This window comes from Corythoichthys intestinalis, unplaced genomic scaffold, assembly GCF_030265065.1.
Source record: "Corythoichthys intestinalis isolate RoL2023-P3 unplaced genomic scaffold, ASM3026506v1 HiC_scaffold_23, whole genome shotgun sequence".
In the NCBI taxonomy this organism is placed as follows: Eukaryota; Metazoa; Chordata; class Actinopteri; order Syngnathiformes; family Syngnathidae; genus Corythoichthys; species Corythoichthys intestinalis.
In genome coordinates, this window is record NW_026651592.1 from 1,635,451 (window position 1) to 1,657,116 (window position 21,666).

At 38.4% G+C, this 21,666-nt stretch overlaps 1 protein-coding gene across 7 annotated transcripts in view; it reads right to left on the reverse strand.

Moving 5' to 3' along the window:
* LOC130911124 (rho GTPase-activating protein 42-like) overlaps positions 1–13,772 on the reverse strand; it is a 258,112-nt gene extending 244,340 nt beyond the window's left edge. For all 7 annotated transcript variants that reach the window (XM_057828849.1, XM_057828848.1, XM_057828847.1 and 4 more), the window contains exon 1: positions 13,506–13,772. In XM_057828849.1, coding sequence (XP_057684832.1) covers positions 13,506–13,659 — 154 coding nt within the window. In that variant the 5' untranslated portion in view covers positions 13,660–13,772. The remainder of the gene's footprint in view (positions 1–13,505) is intronic.
* Between the last annotated feature and the right edge of the window lie 7,894 nt (positions 13,773–21,666).

The window sequence follows — 21,666 nt, forward strand, 5'->3', positions numbered from 1 at the left end:
GTCCACAACTCAGTCAGACACACTCCAAACTCCACTATGGCCAAGACCAAAGAGCTGTCGAAGGACACCAAAGACAAAATTGTAGACTGCACCAGGCTGGGAAGACTGAATCTGCAATAGGTAAAACGCTTGGTGTAAAGAAATCAACTGTGGGAGCATTATTAAAAAAAAAAATGGAAGACATACAAGACCACTGATAATCTCCCTCGATCTGGGGGTCCATGCAAGATCTCACCCCGTGGCGTCAAAATAATAACAAGAACAGTGATCAAAAATCCCAGAACCACACAGGGGGACGTAGTGAATGACCTACAGAGAGCTGGGACCACAGTAACAAAGGCTACTATCGGTAACACAATGCGCCGCCAGGGACTCAAATCCTGCACTGCCAGACGTGTCCCCCTGCTGAAGAAAGTACACATCCAGGCCCGTCTGTGGTTCGCTAGAGAGCATTTGGATGATCCAGAAGAGGACTGGGTGAATGTGTTGTGGTCAGATGAAACCAAAATAGAACTTTTTGGTAGAAACATAGGTTCTCGTGTTTGGAGGAGAAAGAATACTGAATTGCATCCGAAGAACACCATACCCCCTGTGAAGCATGGGGGTGGAAACATCATGCTTTGGGGCTGTTTTTCTGCAAAGGGACCAGGACGACTGATCTGTGTAAAGGAAAGAATGAATGGGGCCATGTATCGAGAGATTTTGAGTGAAAATCTCCTTCCATCAGCAAGGACATTGAAGATGAGACGTGGCTGGGTCTTTCAGCATGACAATGATCCCAAACACACAGCCAGGGCAACAAAGGAGTGGCTTCGTAAGAAGCATTTCAAGGTCTTGGAGTCTCCAGATCTCAGCCCCATAGAAAATCTGTGGAGGGATTGAAAGTCCGTGTTGCCCAACGACAGCCCCAAAACATCACTGCTCTAGAGGAGATTTGCATGGAGGAATGGGCCAAAATACCAGCAACAGTGTGTGAAAAGCTGGTGAAGAGTTACAGAAAATGTTTGGCCTCAGTTATTGCCAAAAAAGGGTACATAACAAAGTATTGAGATGAACTTTTGATATTGACCAAATACTTATTTTCCACCATGATTTGCAAATAAATTCTTTAAAAATCAAACAATGTGATTTTCTGTTTTTTTTTTTCCACATTCTGTCTTTCATGGTTGAGGTTTACCTATGTTGACAATTACAGGCCTCTCTAATATTTTCAAGTGGGAGAACTTGCACAATTAGTGGTTGACTAAATACTTATTTGCCCCACTATATGTGAATCTAATCAATGAATTCCTATGAAAACACCTTCTGTGATCTTCACTGAACCTCTTTCTTCCGGCCTCAGCACAGCTGTGGTAACAAAACAGTGCCCCTGTGGTGGAATACTCATTTGCTATGCTTATTATTCATTTTATTAAAGGTTATATTTGCACATAAGATTGATTATATTGGAAGTATGTCCAAGAGTACAGCAGGGGTTAAGAAGAATAAGGAAATACTTAGGGATTAATTCCGATTTGGCCAAGATACAGTCATAAAATGGACAAAATCTAAATTTCCAAGCTGACAACCAGTCTAGATTACATCCCGAGGGGTCAAATATTCATATTTTATAGGTTGTCAGCTTGTACCCTGAAATGGCCGCATCAGTGACAATGTCAGTTTTGGCCCCCTGACTTTTACAGAAAACGTTTGGCCTCCGTTTTTGCCAACAAAGGGTATATAAAAAAGTATTGAGATTAACTTTTGGTATTGACCAAATACTTATTTTCCACCATGATTTGCAAATAAATTCTTTAAAAATCAAACAACGTGATTTTCTGGGGGGGTTTTCCACATTCTGTCTCTCATGGTTGAGGTTTGCCCATGTTGACGATTACAGGCCTCTCTAATATTTTCAAGTGGGAGAACTTGCACAATTAGTGGTTGATTAAATACTTATTTGCCCCACTGTAGGAAACCTTGAAATAAGGGCTTCCTTGTGATATTTTGCCGTCAATTGAGTTATTCCATTCCTACCACCTTGGGCCGCAAGTTGTTAAAATGGTAAAAAGTTTTGAAAAATGAGTCTCAAAGTCAGTTTGCAGGACCAAATGCAGACCATATCATTCTAAGGCCCAAATACTGTTTAACACAGTCAGGGGAATGTCATTTTTTCAAATTCAATTTGTTAACCCCTGACATGGATTCAGTTTATTTTAACCCCGATTTTTGGTTTACACGTATACGTAGATTCTGTGTTATTGCGTGCAACAGGTTTTTACCAGAAAGAAAACTCAAAGGCAGAGTTTATTGGTTACATTTACCTATATTCCAAAAACACTTTTGAAAGTAGTCCTATTAACGGTTTATTGACTGACAATTTGTCACTCAACTTGGGGGCGCTCCGGTGTAAAAATACTCATGGTGACTGTCAATGACCCAAACAACGAATCTGCCAATTATTGTTAAAAATATGACATACGGTTCGGGAGCAATCGGACTATAACAGTTTGGGGATTTTGTCAATTTTCTCCACTATTGAAAGCTCTGCAACGTTGGAACTTCTGAGAAACACGATTGATGTCACACTCTGAAAGTCTGTCAAATTTGGTTAAAATCAGGCAATTCCTTCTGTACCCCGATTTTTTCGATGATCGATTTTCGATACTTATCGAGGGTACTTCGAAGCAAAACCTACACTCACAGACGCTTAAAGTAGAGCCGGTGGTATGCCGAAAATGTACTGTTCACGAGTTGATTCACGATGACCGACGTAATTTTGACCATGTCCGTAAATTTGTTTTTTTAATGAAACGATAAAATGAAAGTCTTTTCAGCCTACATTCACTATACGTAGTTAGGATATGCTCATTCCCCTTTCAGAAAGTACAGCCAGTGTGCTTACACGTGAAGTCACGTGGCTATCAGAAAATCAAACAGAAGCACAGTGTTTCCCACCAATGAAAGAGACTGTGGCGGCCCGCCACAGTCTCGTTTGGGCCCGCCAGTCTCGTTTGCGCCCCCCCCGCCGGGAAAAAAAAAAAAAAGATACTAATCAGATGCGTCAGTCAGCCGATTACACAGCTGTAGCCCACTCCACTCTACTACCCGCGCGAGTGAGAGCAGCATTTTAGAGTAGTATTTTATTTATTTTTTTATTCATTTAAGAGAGGCAAGGGGAACGAGTAGGAAGAATGGGAGAACGAGCGAGATAGCGAGAGATAGCGGTCGCATGTCGTAGCAGCCCGCTGTTATTTTGTTATTGTTTTTCTTTATTATTGTTACCACAATCAAGTGGGTAAGCAAATACAGACTTCTCTCCTTCTTCCCCATATCCGGGGCATTACAATAGTTTGGATCGGACTTTTCGGCGAAAGTGAGCGGTGGACGGCCGTCTTGGACGGAAAGCAAACTTTGATTGAACTTGCGCAGAGAGGCGGGGCCCAAAATAAAGCCTTGCTCTATTTTCAGAGCGTTGGTCACAGTAAAGTATTTATTAGTTCAAGCAAAGTAAAATGATACATATTCACGGTACAAGAACGTCGTTTCCGTGTCCATCGATTGGTAAGAAAAGGCTGTTTGTACGAGTGACGTGTGGGCGCTCCCGTCGGGGGGACATTTCGCGTGGAGTGGCTATTTTTCGGCACAACACCGACGCGCCAACTTCAGACAATTACGGCTGACGAAAGTTGGATAAATGCGCCCCCCCGCCCCCCCAATTTCGCGAGCTCTGGGACACTCGAAAAATGACTCTCATACCTCTCCTTGCTAAGTTAATGGTACCTCGATGTGCGTTTGTGTGGAAATTTAGTTCACGGACAACGGGGAAAAAACTATTCACCTTCTCACCGAATCAAGAAAAACTTTACATGGCCATTAGAATTCCCCCAGTCCTGTAAATGGGTCAGTTGACAGAAGGACTGTTATTGTTGTGGTAATGTAGTACTTATGAGGGTCAAATAAAAAGGAAAAAGGAGGGCTACGACGGCGGTCTGAAACCCGCGGCTCTTGGGCCGCATGCGGCTCTTTAGTGCTGCTTCGGAGTTTTTTTTTTTTTTTAATGGAAAAAGATGGGGGAGGGAAATATATTTTTTGTTTTAATAGGATTTCTAGGAGGACAAACATGATACAAACATTCTTTCAATTCATTAATATTGTAATGAAGTTAAACTTGTGGTGTCATCTTACAACAGAGTAGTCACGTGGTGCGCTATAGGATCCACTGCAGGGAAAATAAACATTTAATCATGAAGGCTAATTATGTATTTCTAGCCAACTTATTCATTTTTATAGTAGGCTAATATAGCTAGTATTGATAATTATAAGGCTTGTACAAGGCTTTTAATTTTTTGCTGCTCCAGACATACTGTATCAGTTTTTTTTTTGGGGGGGGGGGGGTCAAATATGGCTCTTTCAACAGTTTGGGTTGCCAACCCTGAGTCACTACGAGATGTAAGTCGTACTATTGCTACGAGAAAAAAAGTCGCATTATTACATAGGGTAACGTAGCTGTAATCAGCAACGCATTTTACATACATGTACCGTAGCTGAGAGCTATAACATTAGCCTAGCTAATGAAATATTTCAAATATATCTTTGTTATGGTTCTTTTTGGGGGAAAAAATAATGAAAAAAAAAAAAAAATTTCGCCGTGGCACGACATGGTGTGGCTGTCCGACTCCGATGCAGCCCACCACCACAGTTTCAAAAAATCCTATGGTCAGAGACCCTCCCACCACAGTCTCTTAAAATCCTGTGGGAAACACTGGAAGCATGATGCTAACTAAATCGGGTATTTTGGATTGTATGTGAAAAAAATTGCAATTTTAGTCAACTTATAGGGTGCACATTTGAGACATAGGCGCCTAGGGAGTTAGTTTGATCCTCCTTAAAATTGATGAGATGGTTCATGAGACGTATGACATCTAAAGTTATAAAAATCGTGAGTTTTCATTCACGGGCCTGACCTAGGCTGGGGGCCAGATTCGACCTTTTTTGGCAACACGCCAAATTCATTAAATGACTAATAGCACCCAGATCCAAGTTTCAGTCTATTTCATACCTGGCGTTTATAAGAGGTATAAGAGGTATCCCAGCCTGAACACGACTGCATTGAAATATTACCCATTAGCCCTGGCGCCCCCTGCTGGGAACAGGAAACACCCTTATTTACTAGACAAGCTCCTTCCCAAGGGAAAAAAACATCAATTGACCTCAACGCTGCATCAGGGGAGCCTCAAGACATGCTTGATGAAAAATATTGACATTTGGTTGAAGCAACGGGGTCCAAATAGGAAAGTGAAAATGACCATCGCCATTTTGTCTCCCCACAAATTTTGAACAATCATAACTTGGCAAACTGCACCAAACTTCACATGCTTGATGTGAGTCGTACCCTGAAGGGTCCTGTAGGGGTCATTTGCATCAACCCTACAGTGCAGACTCCTGGCAACAGAAAGTCAATCATTTTGCATTGCATGTTCAGTTCCTCTCAGGTTGGTCAGTGTTGTTACGAGCCCTTTTGTAATACTACATTTTAAGGCTCATGTGACATGTCCCCGTCTGTTACCATGATGACGCTTTCTTCGCCATTGAAAGGAAGTAGATTTCTTCAGGGACATAGGCAGCTTATAAAGCCACAAAATATGGGACACTTGGTCGAATTGGCTCAATTAAAAGATTCATTTTGTTTTTGAAAAAGGATGTGGCTGCACAGCACAGTAGCGCCTCCTTTTTTGTAGAACCATCTTCAATAGGGTATATTTCACCTAGGTGTGTGAATGTATTTATCATCTCCGGGTAATACAAAAACATCTCTGTCAGCCATAGCCACAAGACAAAAGACGTTCCACATAAAAGATGAGGTGAGTTTCGAGCATAGGTTAGTTTCTCATGAGATAATAAGAGGGGGGCGGCGTAACGTCGGCATTGTGCCACACTGCGAGGGCCCGTTCAGTCCTGCTTGCAGGCCTAGTTATTATTATTTCTTCCAATATTGAAATGTCATATTGAACTGTTTCTATTGAATTTTTACCTTTTATTTTCGTTTGTTATTGTAAAACTTCTGCTTTATGGATTGTTGTTTTATCTCTTACTAATAAAACTAAAGGCCAAAATATACTAACATCAATCTGAAATTTGGCATTTTTTAAAATAATATGTGAAAACAAAATGAATTTACTAACAGAAAAAAAAAACAACATCAACAAAAAAAGCATTAATGAAACGACATTTAATATGTCAGCATGACCGTCAACCATGTAATCAATAATTCTCTTTTCGCCATACAATAACAGCTAATTGTGTAAATGCCAAAAAGGATGTTGATAAAATTGCTAAAAAGGAAATGACAAAAGGTCTTGCGCAAATTTTCCTGCTGATGTTGGCTTTTAGACCAGTCAAAGTTAAAGAAAATCAATGATTGACTTCCATTCTCCGTATAAATACCTGCATTCCATTTCGCCTCATAACTCCGGAGACACAATTCAACCCATTTCCAGAGCTTTTCCACACAAAATGGGTCAAATAGGTCTAATGAGGGCCTATTTGGCGAAAGGCAAGATAACAGGAAGTTGACTATCAGCCAGCCGCTAGAATTTAAGGAGCCTTGAATAAAGGCAGGATGTTTTTTTTTTCTTTTATTGACTAGTCGCTTTTGCTGACTATTAAACCTTGAAGGGCCACAATGGAATCAAGTGAATCAATTCATGCAAAAATTTGCTTTTTCAGCAATTCCTGCAGGGATTCAGTTCAGCAAGGAATTTTCCGGGTAGTTTCGCTTTTGCTTAAGGGTTTTAAATTTGTCAAATCTAGGTTAGAGTTTCAAATTAAAGGTTTAAAATGATAGGAAATACCCTGATCAAGCGCTCAGGGAACTCAGAAAGTATCGTTTGATAAAGTGAAAAAATGCTAAATTTCTTTTTCCGATGTTTGGAGAAAATGTAAATAAAAGCCAATATTTCATGTAAGTAGGTGATCTAGCCATCATCATACATTTTTAAATGCCAATACTATTTAACCAATAGAGTGAGTGAGAGTGAGAGTGAGAGTGAGTAGCCTATGTCAGATTATCCTGCCGACTCGTCACGCATTGGCTATTCACTGTGATACGCGCGGCTATTGGAGAAACTGGCTCTAATGGACCGAGGAGTCTGCATCTCAGACGGAGAAAGAAAACGACAGATTGAACGGATACAGAATATATAAAGTGTATGTGCCTATTTTCTTAGCTACTTTTTACCTGTTTTGGGTGTAACAGGCTAGCGTTCATGTGCTGTCTGCGTGTGGCATGATTGACGTCACATTCGTCTAGGGCTGCAGCTATCGATTATTTTAGTCGTCGCTTAATCGATGAAATAGTTAGTTCCAGTGGCGCCTCCAGAAATTTTTCAGAGGGGTGGCCGGATGGGGCCACTTAAAATCTTGGGGCGGCCAAAACTAAAAGCCATAATTTCAGGTTTTCATTATATTATTGCAGTAAAAAGGTCAGGGGAAAACTATCAGAAAGACTTAAGGACACGGCTACTAATATACTTTGGTGTATTGTGTAATATTTGATGTTACTAATGATTTAATGTGCATCGTTCATAACTGTCCAGTCAACATTTTGAGTTCCACAACAATTGTTTTATTGTGTTATGTATATATTAGGCATAAGGTGTACATCTAACTAGGGCTGTCAAACGATTAAAATTTATAATCGAGTTAATGACAGCTTAAAAATTAATTAATCGTAATTAATCGCAATTCGAACTATCTCTAAAATGTGCCATATTTTTCTGTAAATTATTGTTGGAATGGAAAGATATGACAAGACGGATATATAGAGTACATTCAACATACAATACATAAGTACTGTATTTGTTTATTATAACAATAAATCCACAAGATGGCATTAACATTACTAACATTCTTTCTGTGAAAGGGATCCACGAATAGAAAGACTTGTAATTCTTAAAGGATAAATGTGAGTTTGTATTTTGTGACTAGATGTTGCCATCTAGTGTATTTGTTGAGCTTTCAGTAAATGATACTGTAGCGACTTAACTGTTCTGCTCAAATGCATGATGGGAAGTGGTACACCCATGACTGTGTATGGTGGCTGCAAATGCTAGATCTTCTCTGCGTTGGGTACACTACAGGGTGTTAAGAAAAATTTCAACTCCTGTCATTCTTCCACACGTCCCTTCCTACAATATTTATAGTTGCTGCGGGAGAGATGACAAAGCTTTTGCCAATTAAAAGCACGGCCCCAATGAATGCTTGTATCTACTCCACTCACTTGACACTGCCTCTTATCTCTGTATATAAGTAAAACGGCACCATTGTAGGCTGTTTGCGGCAATGCGTGAATAAGTCGTATCGCGAATGTGCTAATTGCGATAAATATTTTCACAGGTTTAATTTTTTAAAAATTAATTACCGCCCGTTAATGCGATAAATTTGACAGCCCTACATTTAACAATTCAAAATAAATGCATTCATTTGGGATGAAATGCATAACTGATGCTCCAACAATCTAACGATATACTGGCAAGTGGGGTGGCCAGTGGGGTGGCCAACCAATTTATAGGGGTGGCCATGGCCACCCTGGCTGGTTAGTTCGAATAATCGAGTAATCGGATAAGGAATATGAAAAATTAAAATACCTGAGCTGAGCCTCAAACAGTATTAAAAAAAAAAATGAGGATCTATGTACAACAAAAGAACAAGTGGCTAACTTGTATAGCAAAAGTCAGCTAGCTTAAATGCTATAAAATGCTAACTTTTTTTCCTCTTTTTTTTTAACAATACTCTTAACAAATGGTTCAGACACATATTCCCACAAAAACAGGTTAAATATACCAATAAACTAAATTACAAATGCATTAAAAAAAAAAAAAAAAAATTTGCTCAAACAAAAACTTAGCTTACGTTGGTCTTAACAGGGAGCAGTTGGATTCAGCCATGTGAAATGAGGCAGACTAGAGGGCAGTGTATCCACCCTAATCAATAAAAGTAAATGCAAACACTTTCAAAACAAACCATTACAATGCCACTTTAATTAAATAAATACTCAAAGCAATAAATTTAATTTGAATTTTTTTTAAACGAATACTCAAATTAATCGATTTATCGTTGCACCACTACATTCGTCACACAAAGGCTGAACTTGTAAGCAGGGTTTCCCCTACATATAATAGATCGTGATGTACCGCCACACCAAAATAAAAGCCAAAATATATACAGCGTGATTCAAAAAGAATGTGCCAAATCCATTGCGGTACATTTAAAAATTTAAAAAAAATTAAAAATTAAAAAGCGTAACTAGCTGAATACAAGTATTGTACATAACTTCAAGTTTTTAGTTCATGCTTTACAAGTACTAAATGTGACCACCACCAATGGCACGACATGACTTTTAATTTGTTAAAATTACTTACTTGTTACTTGTCCTATTAAATTGATTAAATTCATTCATTTTGATCAGTTAATTAATTTAATGTTACATTACAAGTAGCGTCACAGCATGGTGCTTCTCCACGCTCCCTGCCCTCCCTGGAGGGAGGTATTTCCTCTTCTAAATTTGTTCAATCAATGAGCGCGCTTTTCACCCACGTGATGCAATTCGGGAAGTTCAGTTGGCGCAGTGTGAATACTGAACCTTTTCAACAAGTCATTTGCAAGTGTTGTCAAAAGGACGCTCTCAAACCGGAGCCTGATCTAATGTGATAGTGCCCTAAAAGGGCCACCTAAAAATCAAGCGTTCCCAGGCAGGATGCACATTTTGCAAATACAGGTAGTCCCCCGGGTTACGACATACCCGACTTATGCGATTTCGACTTTACGACGCCAGCTTTTTGAAGCTTTTTACCTCTTTTACTCTTGAAATTTTTTTAAACTGTAACACACATATGTACACTTATGTTCAAAACGACACACATTTTAAAAATAAAACACTTGATACAAAACAATTGGTGTTCGAACGTCCATTTAGTCTGATCAATATGCAAATTTAGATTAAATTTGCCAAGCAAAGGACCGCTATCCTAATAGCTATGAATGCTAAGGTATTTACAATTCTCTAGGGGTGCACGATATCCATTTCTTGACACCGATACCGCTATCGAGAACTGATAATATATATATAATTTTCCAATGTATATTTACCTGAGTTTTTGAACACCTGTAGGTCAAAAATACTCGTGGTTGATTCAGCATGGATTTGCCTTTGACCAAACCACAATGTTTATGATGACATGAACATTATTATAATGAACAAAACAAAGACAAGAACAGTTTTGACTTCAAAAAAGTGCCCATATTATTTTTTTCGAATAAATTTGAGTCAATTACAATCAATCAGTCAATATCATTGACGATGTGTTGCCCTTAACAATGAGCACTGATCTAAAACAAACATAGACCCAACATGTATTGTGCTTTGTCAGCAGATAAAACATTTGGTGCCAGAGGAGAGGAGACTTTTGTCGTCTTGGTCAATGAAACAACTTTCTTAACCTGGCAATTATAGAACAGCAAGCCTATCAATAACCAAAAGGCCTCTCAAGAACTTGTAAACATAGCACTGTAAAATGCAAACATTTGCTAATTGCCATAGTAAGGTTTATAACTCATTGAAGTAAAAATACAGCCTCTAGAACACTGACAAAATTTTGCATACTGGCAAAACAGGAGTGGAAACAAACGCTCACATCCCAATCCGACACCGCGCCAAAAATATTACTAATAGGCCCGATAATATATAATGTTATTGGCGTTATTGGGATGACGTCATAATTCCTATTATCGGACCGATAATTATCGTGCAGACGTGCACCTCTACAATTCTCATAGCAAATCGCTCACACATAACTCCACAAACTAGCTCTACACTGAATTACAAATGCATACAAACATATTAGTTGAAAGTACTTACAGCCTTATGTGGCCCAAACCAAAGTGCAGCTATCCTTTACCAATGTCAAACAAATGTGTAAGCTCCTCTGTCAGTCCAGCCAGACTGAACGCTGCCACCAGAGGGCAGTGTATCCTCCATCATTAAACAAAATACAATACTTTTGGACTTTTCGGATAGTTATTTTGATATTTAAGGGGTTAATTCCGACTTGCGCGGAAATTCCGGTGACGTCGCCAGCGTAGAAACGGAACTCGTTCGTAACCATGCGACTACCTGTAGATATTTTTAATGGTTCTTCTTGGAAAGAAATAAATGTTGTTGTTAAAAAAAATGTATTTATCATTATATGAAATAATTTCGTCTCAGCACAACATGGTGGGGCTGTCTGACTCCAATGCAGCTCACAGTTTAAAAAAATACTATGGGAAACCCTATTAAGTGATGTCATTTTTGGGGTGTAAACATTTTCTTCATTATTAGACATCTAAGAAAAAGGAAATTTATATACCGTATTGGCCCGAATATAAGACGGTGTTTTTTGCATTGAAACAAGACTGAAAAAGTGGGGGTCGTCTTATATTAGCGTTCTAGACATTACACCCATTCACGACGCTAGATGGCGCCAGATATCATTGAAGCGATGTTCTGTCATGATAGATCTCAGCTACTCTCAAGTTTAACCAGTTTGCATTATTTTATTGCAATGTTTTTCCTTATTCAGATTTGTTTCAAGACTACAGTTACACTCAGACTTCACTTTGATGGTTAATGTAGTTATTGCAATTTTGTTGTTTTATCACAATAGATTGGTTTATTTACATTTCGAAAACATTACGGATGTGATTGCACTTTAGTTCACATATTTAAATGTTCAGATATTAAGATTTGAATGAGGCAAAATAACATGCTTTTTCTCTCAAATATGTTGTTATAATCATGTTTTAGATGTACTGTAATTATTTTCTGTATAGAAATTAATTTGGTGTTCAAAAAGTCATTTTTCAAACTTGAGTCTTGAAAAAGAGGGGATCGTCTTATAATAAGGGCCGTCTTATATTCGGGCCAATACGGTACTTAAATACGTTGTGCAAGCTTTTGTCTTATAGTGAGTCATTTATAGTAGGTGTTTTCTATTGCTTAAGTTCTAAAGTAATGTCATGGTTAAAGAAATGCCAGTAGAGCATTTTTTCCCATTTTGTCAAAGTTTGTCATTTTGGAGGTAGGTGTATTCTGCTTGACATAATCTGGAGTAAATGCTACTTTATACAATGCCCTCCATAATTATTGGCACCCCTGAAAAAGATGTGTTTTTTAGCTTCTAATATATATTTTTTTAATTCAAATAATATGGGACCTTAATGGGGAAAAAAGAGAAAAATCCAACCTTCAATACAAGTGCATTCATTCAGTGGGGAAAAAAGTCCCACATAAAGAAAAAATTATTGACAAGCTTTTCAGCATGCACATCTTTCGTGGCGCGCCAGACCCACTTAGAGTGTTTGTTGCCAAAAAGCTCAATCTTGGTCTCACACAAAAATACACACGGTCCCAGGGTTCAACTGGGACCGTGTGCTTTGGTCAGATGAGACCAAGATTGAGCTTTTTGGCAACAAACACTATAAGTGGGTCTGGGGTGCCACGAAAGATGCGCATGCTGAAAAGCACCTCATATCCACTGTGAAGTATGGGGGTGGGTCAGATATGCTGTGGGGCTGTTTCGCTTCCAAAGGCCCTGGGATCCTTGTTAGGGTGCATGGCATCATGAATGCTTTGAAATACCAGGACATTTTAAATCAAAATCTGTTGCCTTCTGCCCGAAAGCTGAAGATGGGTCGTCACTGGGTCCTTCAGCAAGACAATGACCCTAAACGTATGGCCAAATCTACACAGAAATGGTTCACCAGACACAAAATCAAGCTCCTCCCATGGCCATCTCAGTCCCCAGACCTTGTTTTGTTGGCAAAAGGGGTTGTACAAATTATTAACACCAGGGTGCTAATAATTGTGACACACAAATAATTTTTTCTTTATGTGGGATTTTTTCCCCACTGAATGAATGCACTTGTATTGAAGGTTGGATTTTTCTCTTTTTTCCCATTAAGGTCCCATATCATTTCAATAAAAAATATATATATTAGAAGCTAAAAAACACATCTTTTTCAGGGGTCCCAATAATTATGGAGGGCACTGTAGTACAGTTTACTCACTGTCAATGGTAGACAGTTCAATTAAAACATTTGAAATTGTTGTTATTGTGGTTGTTTTGACATTTTCATGCCAATTTTCAGCTGTAAATGTGACAACTTAAATAAGGCGTAATTTCCTAAAAACCCATTTGCGTCCAAATGAATGATTTCAAAACAACTTTTCTTATTTGTTTGACCATTTTTGAAGTGTTATTTCATGACAAATGTACTGTCGCAGGGAAAAACAAAATACAGTTGTGGGCCTCACGCTGGCTCATTATTAAGACAGGTCTCAGCATGCAACCCGACAGAAAATCTCCACAAACAAACCACTGCGCTTGTTTCCACGTGGAACTAATATCAAACAAAAACAAACCTTTTTTTTTTTTTTTTTGCGTTTAACACAAGCTAAACATCTTAGCTAAAGTTTTTGGACTCACTTCTTAGCGCGCCGATGAGCAGATTTCCATCCTTGATGAGCTCCTTGATGAACTTGTTGGTCCTCTCCAGCTCGATTTCGTGACACTTGAGGCGCTCTCGGAAGTCTGGACCGTCCAAAAAAGAGTCGCTAAACTCCAGCGTGGGGAGGCCCATACTTGATAACTTTCCTTCCAGCAATAAAGTACAAGGAGAGAAGACGCCGCCGCTGGCAGCCAAGTTTCGGCGGCTCTGCTTCTCTCTTCCGGGTCTCTGGTGTTTGTAGTCGGGTGGGGGGCATCCACAGTAATCACGGTGGTCGTGTGACTCCTGCTGGTGAATGAAATAGGCTTGCAAATTAGTAGGCACTCTGACAAAAAAATATATATTTTTTTTTTTAAGTAATCCGTTTTACCTAACCATTGTTGGCCCCTTTTACTTCATTCAAAAATTCTAAATATAAATGAAGTTATTAGGAGGACATACATAGGCGGAGTTTGACTTTATTGGTGGGGGGGGGCGGCACAACATGTTGATGACCCCAAAACGCAGTGTAAGCAATAAAATTAACTTACAAGAATATTTAAAATAATAAGCTGACCATGAGCGTTTTTTTTGTTTGCCATCATTCTTGAGGGGAATTCTAAATCAGGCTGCTAAAGCAATACTTTTCGCCAAGATCGTCATCCATTGAATTTGGTACGCCCGCCGGTGTCATGCCAATGTAGTTACCCTAGTCAAAAATTGTATCCCCTGGGCGGAGCCATATGGAGGTAGATTTTTGTCTTCATTATTCAGTAAAAAAAAAATGTGTTTGAATACTAAAATTAATCTGAAACTCAAAAAAATGCATTTGAAAGCTATTTTTCTTTTGAATTTTTTTTTTTTTTTTTTTTTTGAAGCAATTTTTTTGATATAAGTTATGTTGTTTTGCGTTTGGGCCACATTTTGGCCAGGACATTTCTGCCTTTATTATCCAATCAAAAAACAAGTTGCTTCAAACAAAACATATATATTTTCAAACGAAAAATCACTTCAATCAAAAAAAGAAAAAAATTCAATCATAGAAAAAAAGTTTTTGAATGCGAAAAACTATTTGAGACTCAAATATTTGCATTAGAACACTTAATTTTTAATAATTTTTTTTTTATTATGTTATAATTTATTATTAATATTATGTGTGGGGCATTTGTGTCTAAATCATTCAATCCTCAAACAAATTGCTTCAATAAAAAAAAATGTTCAAACATAGAAAAAAATCATTTTAAAAATAAAATTGCCCTCCCCTACTTTTTTTTTAATAATATGCAAAGCAAATGACCGTCTAACGTGCTATTCACATGATCTGTTCGAAAAATAATTTTGACCCATTATACATTTTTTTTTTTTTTTTATTCATTTTTGTTGTTTGCTTTAATGCTTTACAACTTTTACATATGTAGGAAAGTCAATTACATGCAATGACACTTTTCGGCCACGGGGGGGGCTGCCCCCTCCCCCCCTTAAACTTTGCTTATGAGGAAATATTAACAATGATTTCGGCCCAATTGACACAATTGCCCATTGTTTTATGTGATCCAAATTAGGATGAATTGTAGTGTTTTTACACTACAGTGATCAGTCGTTTTTCGCGGTTAATAGGGACCAGAACCGGTGGCGATTAGTGCAAAACCGCAAAGTATCACCCCCCTTTTTTTTTCAATGTATTTATTCAGATGTATCATCGGAAAGAGAAACATATAAGACTTATAATTTAAAAAACTTATGTAATATACTATATAAACATGGAACCCACCAAAAGAAAGATTAGACTTTCTTCTTTCAGCAGAAAAAGAGTAAGTTCATATCTTTTCCCATTCTTTATAAATTAGCATTAGAAAGTAGCTTAGTTCGAGCAATTTTCCAATTTCTGATGAAAAAACAGAGAAAATGAGCTTTTTGTAAATGCATTACATTTCAAACATAACTTAGACTTTAACACAGCTATTTTTTGCTTTCGTTACATCCCAAACATCTGAATAATGTTTTCCTTTTACAAAATAACATAAACAACCAGACAAATCGAGCTTTTGATAGCAAAGTAACAATTTATTTGCACATAACTAACTCAGAGATGACGCTTGGTGGCCACAACAACAGGTTAAACTTTTCCCTCATTGCCTCCTGACTCGTAAAGATGGATTTTTTTTTTTTTTTTTTTTTTTTGTCTTTCTTCTGTGGTGACCACTGTCTCGTTTGCCTGGGGAACTTGTGTTCCTTGGGGGGAACTGGTTTAGCGGTGCGCATTTCCGTTCGGGACACTGGAGGGTGCGGGGGACGCGAGCGGTGAGCATGGCGGCGCGAGCTCTGCTCGGCGAGCAGCACGGACTCAACTACGCTCTACTGGTTGAATTGGGTTGGGGGTCTTACCAAATGCGCTACTGCCCTCCAGTGGCCAGTTTTATTGCTTTAAAATGGGTTTTGAGCTTTGTGCATTCCATCTTAGATACATCGAAACCTAATGATACCGATTGTCAAAACAAATGCAAAACAAATGTAAAACAAATATGTTTTTGGGACACTGAAGCAATTAAAAATAGAACGTATTTGTACGTTTTTGGGAGCAAATGAGTTAAAATGTAATAATGACGTTTTGAACATGTTACTGTACCACAGAATTATTTTCATAAAAGAAAAAAAAGTAGATGCCCTATCCATTAAATAAAAAGTTAAAAAAAAAAAAAAAAAAAGAAGCTTGTCTTTATTAAATGCTTCATTAAGTGTCCACTGAAAATAAAATGAGTTGCCACAGCAACTGTATAACAAGTTAAGCGATGAGTGACACATGGGGCGCTTTGAAGGTCGAGTCTCTGGCAAGATCAAAGCTCAACCATCTGTCAATCATCGTTTACTTTAATAAGCAACTCCAGTTCACTCTCTGACGAACAAAGAGCAGGGAGGGAGGGAGTGTGAGACTGCGCTATTGGCACGGGACAGCTGTATTCTTCTTTTTTTTTTAATTGAAAAAAAAATTGCGATGGACTGAAGGCGCGAAGTTTGAAGCACAAAGTAGCGAGGAATCACTGTACTGTATTTATCGGTATGTATCGGTCAAATTTTTGGGCATATTGTCCTATGAGTGAATGTTTCTAATCAATTTAAATTTGTTATTATTTACTGATTTTATTACATTTTATTTTTCTGTATCAAATAGTCAAAAATGTACCTTGAGTGTATTTTTACAGTTTGGATGTGACTTTTTTTAAAATTCAGGCAAATTGATGCGCGTCAAGTCTTCTCTGTTACAAACAAAACAATGTTAATAAAGTTTTACCTTATTAGAAGTTGATCTATGTTACTTTTTTTCTTTATTAGAAAAAAAGTACACAGTGTTAGGCAGATGCGTATTTATAATAGGAATTTTATAGACAAATGATACTATTTACAGTGGGGGCAGAGTTTGGGGGGGCGTGAAACATTTACGTCTTCCTTGGGGGGGGCGTAACAGAAAATAATTGAGAAGCACTGCTTTATTAGCACATTTAGCTTCAACATTAACATAGATTACGGCTCTCGGCAGGCCGTAACTCTAACTCACTCCTGCATCATGCTAGTAAACATTTTGGCGCCACGTGCACTTCAAGGTGCCTTGGATAATTCTATATCAGAATATTACAAAAGGCGAGTGGACACAGGCTTTCATTGGACCACACCGTTTATTGGCATAAGCTTCAGCAACTCCTTCACAACAAACCTAAGTATCATTTAGTGAAAGCACAACAAAAATAATATCTCTCAAAAAAATAATGTTCACAAAAAGAAAAGCGCTTCAATCTGAATTAATGAGGCCCTATTCTCACACAGCTAAACAACAGCGTAAAGAAAACTGGCATTCCCAATCAAAATAGCTATGCAACATACACATAAAACTTACTCAAGACTTTGGTCAAACTCTGTTCAAACATTTTAGTTCAACAAATACACGGGATGGCAATATTTATATTTATATATATTTATATTTATTTCACAATATACAAACTATCAGAGGTCTCGTAGTGTGAAGCCAGCACTCAAATGACGTGAATTACAATGGATTGACCAGTAAACAGGAAACTACGGCATCAGTCGAGGGACAAAACACACTATTTGGCTTGATTTTTAATTTAATTTAAAACTCGCCATTGACACCTTGTGGTGTATTTAGTGTATCTAGTTTATTTTTTGATAGAAAATTTTACAAATTTTATTAAAACGAAAACATTAAGAGGGGTTTTAAAATAAAATTAGTATAACTTGTACTAACATTTATCTTTTAAGAACTACAAGTCTTTCTTGTGGATCCCTTTAACAGAAAGAATGTTAATAATGTTAATGTCATCTTGTGGATTTATTGTTATAATAAACAAATACAGTACTTTTGTACAGTATATTGAATGTATATATCCGTCTTATGTCTTATCTTTCCATTCCAACAATAATTTACGGAAAAATATGGCATATTTTAGAGATAGTTTGAATTGCGATTAATTAAGATTAATTAATTTTTAAGCTGTGATTAACTCGATTAAAAATTTTAATCGTTTCACAGCCCTAGATGTAACCCAACTGAAAGGAATAATGGGGCAGACGCCCGGGGCGCCAAATAGAAGACGACCAAACGGGACGATCGAGAGGACGTCCGGGATGCCAGGCGATGAATGACCGAATGGGACGATCGGGAGGACGTCCGGGATGCCAGGCGTGGGACGACCGAACGGGGCAATCGGGAGGAAGTCCGGAACAACAGGTGTGGGATGACGGAGCAGAATGAACGTCCAGGATGCCAGGTGTTGGACGACCAAGCAGGATCTTCGGGTGGACGTCCAGGATGAGGGGCGCATCGTGCAGCACTGCCAAAGCGTGGCCAGAGAAGCGGACGACAAGAGAAGTGGCCTGTGCTGCCCAGCCGAGGCATTTAATTTACCTCAATATTGCGAAATATGACGCCAATGCAGTAAGGGTTAATTTCTCTCATTGATTTTTTTTCACAACGTTTCATAATGCATGCATGGCACGAAAAACATTATAATTACCTTGAATCCTCGAACAAATCACTCCTGAGACAAACCTTCCTGTTTGTATGCGGTACAGCTTTTGTAAATCTGGCCTTGGATTGCTGCATGTTTTGAATAACTGTGACCGACTGTGAGTAACTGAAGCGGAGTGTGGGACGGCCCCCTACTTGCAGGTGTGGCGCAGTGTCTGTGGAATGTGTCCCGTCAATATAATTATGAAGTCTATGGTCCAATCTATTTGAACTGGGAGGTCTGGCAGCAAACTAAGGTTAAGATTTAAGACATTAGGTTTCCAATTACACTTTGCAGCCTGTGGAAAAGTTTGAAGTGATGCTTGGAATTTCTCTCTTGGATTTCAAAGTGTTTTCCACTGTGGTACAACTGTAAAAGTTCTATAGCCGACTGACTGTATCATTAGTACATATGTGTTATATTTTAATTAGGTATTTGAAAGTGCAGCTCCAAGTGTGAAGAGGTCGTGAAGATGTGAGTGGTTGCACCTAGCAGCGAGAAAAAGCCCGATAATTCCGCCACAAAGAGTTTATTTAAAAGGAAAAAACGTTCGAGTACAGAGAAGCTAACATTGGCAGAGCTTGTTATTCTGATTGTATCTGAGAAAAAAACACAATTTGAACATGAGATTAGATTTTTTTTTTTTTTTTTTTGTATTGAAATCAGAACAAAGTTGAATTTCCGGTTTGTAGGTAAGGTTAACATTGGCTGCTTTAAACCATTTCACTTTTTTACCAAAAGCTTCCCAATAAATCCCATTGGCACATATAGCATCACACATGACAATTTGATATTATATTCGATTCACACATTGGCATGAGAAAATATTAACAAAATTTTCAAAATTTTTGACCAAATTTGACCATCTTTGACCAGAAATCTCTCATTGCATCCCCCTGTCACATTCAGCATTACACATTTCCAGTGGTGGGCTTTGCAATTTTGGGGCCTAAGGTGAACATATCCAGGGGCCTTCTTCATGGGTCAGGGGTTAAAAAGGGGAGAAGAGTGTGGAAAAAAAATATGTTCTGGTACACTCGAACTGTCCTAAACGACAAATTTTCTCCTGATTAGTCAGCCGACTAGTTTTACGATTAATCGACTAATCTAATAATTTTCATTTTCTTTTACTAATTTAGCAATGAAATTTTTGTTGACGCTTATTAATTCACAAAACTATTTTGGAACACAAATTCTTTATTAAAGTACAAATAATCATGTAAATAACAATAATTGATCACAAATAAACAATAGGGTTAAATGCTGATAGCATTTACTAGTGCAAAAGAATGGAAAGTAAACAGATTCAGAACACTGACTTTGCCTTTCCAAGATTATTCAAAACAATTCTTTAAAAAAAAAAATTCTAGCAATATTATTATAGTATACTACTATATATAATAGTAGCATAATAATTATAATAATTATTCATCGCCAATCATATTTGTCATGAAGAGTGTCATTTGAAAGCTATTCTTAGTGTAGAATCTGTATTATGTAGTATTTACTCAACACATTATAATATTAATTCTGAAGTATGTGGGAATAACTCCAGAAATCATTATTTATATGACAAACATATTGTGCTTTTGCTGTTTACCAGCTGTTGAGTGTTATTGTATGACTGATTGGAACTGTACTACATTGTTTCGCCACAAGGTGTGCTGTCGTGTATTTTAGTTCGGTGTGAAGAAGAAGAAGTTAAAAGATGCATTAGAGGCCAGTTCTCAACTTCTCCCTCACTGCACTTTGGCTCTCATGGAGAGCACGTTCGCTCATGTGTTCGAAATAAATGATCGCCGACGTGCAAAGTAGCAAGTGAGCTGTAAAAATAGCGAGCTTAGTGGCGTGAAAACCGCGAGAGAGCTAAGTGAAGCTAACGAACAGCTAAGCGATGCTAAACGGCACTAAATGAAGCTAAGCGACTGATACTCAGTCCGTCGTCTTGGTCTTGGAACAGTCCATTGTAGTGCGTGTGTGTGTGTGTGTGGGGGGGGGGGGGGGGGGTAATATAAATGCAGCATTCAAAGGGCTTTCTTTTTTGTGCTGTTATTTGTTTGTTTGGTATGCTGACATAATTATATCTGACGAATAGTTGGGGGTGCTGCTGGCTCCGGTAGCCCAAGCCGTTGCTCGTTGGGCCAAGGGCATCTGGTTTGGGGCCCCTAGTGGTTGTGTGCCTAAGACGATGGTCTACTTTGCTTGAATAGTACGACGGGTATTGAAAAAGTAATGCACCCAACTTTATTGTGTACAAACAAATTATAATAGCAACATTTACTATACATCAAAAGAATGGTACAAGTGTGAGGATTACATTTTTATTTCACCCCTCTCAAGAGCTACAGTCCACTTATGAACGAGGACATGTATACCAGTGTTGTAGAACTCAGCCGGTTGATCTCTAAGCCAATTCTTGACAGTTTTCACTTCGTCGTCATTGCCATATCGGTTGCCCTGGAGTCCTTCTTTCATTGGACCAAAGAGGTGGTAGTCTGACGGTGCCAAATCAGGAGAATATGGTGGATGTGGTATCACAGTCCATCCAAATGAAGTGATGACCTCCATGGTCCTGATGCTTGTGTGAGGACGTGCATTGTCATGCTGGACGAGCACATTTGCCATGTCCAAGTTGGGCATTCTTGCTTTGAGCTTCCTGAGAGTGTCAATGTATACCTCAGGGTTAATGGTTTCCCCCTTCGGCAAAAAATCCACAAGGATTTGTCACACTTGGACGGAACGGAGCAGACTCACGTGCAGAATTCAGTTCAGTCTTTTATTTAACACAAACTATAAGAAGCAGCAACAAACTGAGGGCGCTCCAGAAGGAGGAAATAACAAGCTATTAAATAAAATGTAACAAACGTGAAACAAGAGAGCCAGGCAAAATGCACTGGAGTTTACAACTACAACAAAGGGGTATGCATGAGGCACAAAATAACAAAGAGCTATGACAAAAATACTATAAACATCTTAGAATATCTTTGCTATGGTCTGGATTTGGTGGCAACGAAGGGCGAAGACACTTTGGCACGAGACAAACAATTTAAGCACATGAGGAATGGGGCACAGGTGGGAACAATAGGTAATCATAATCAGTGACAGGTGAGACGGCAGGAAGGGTGAGCGGTGGAAACAG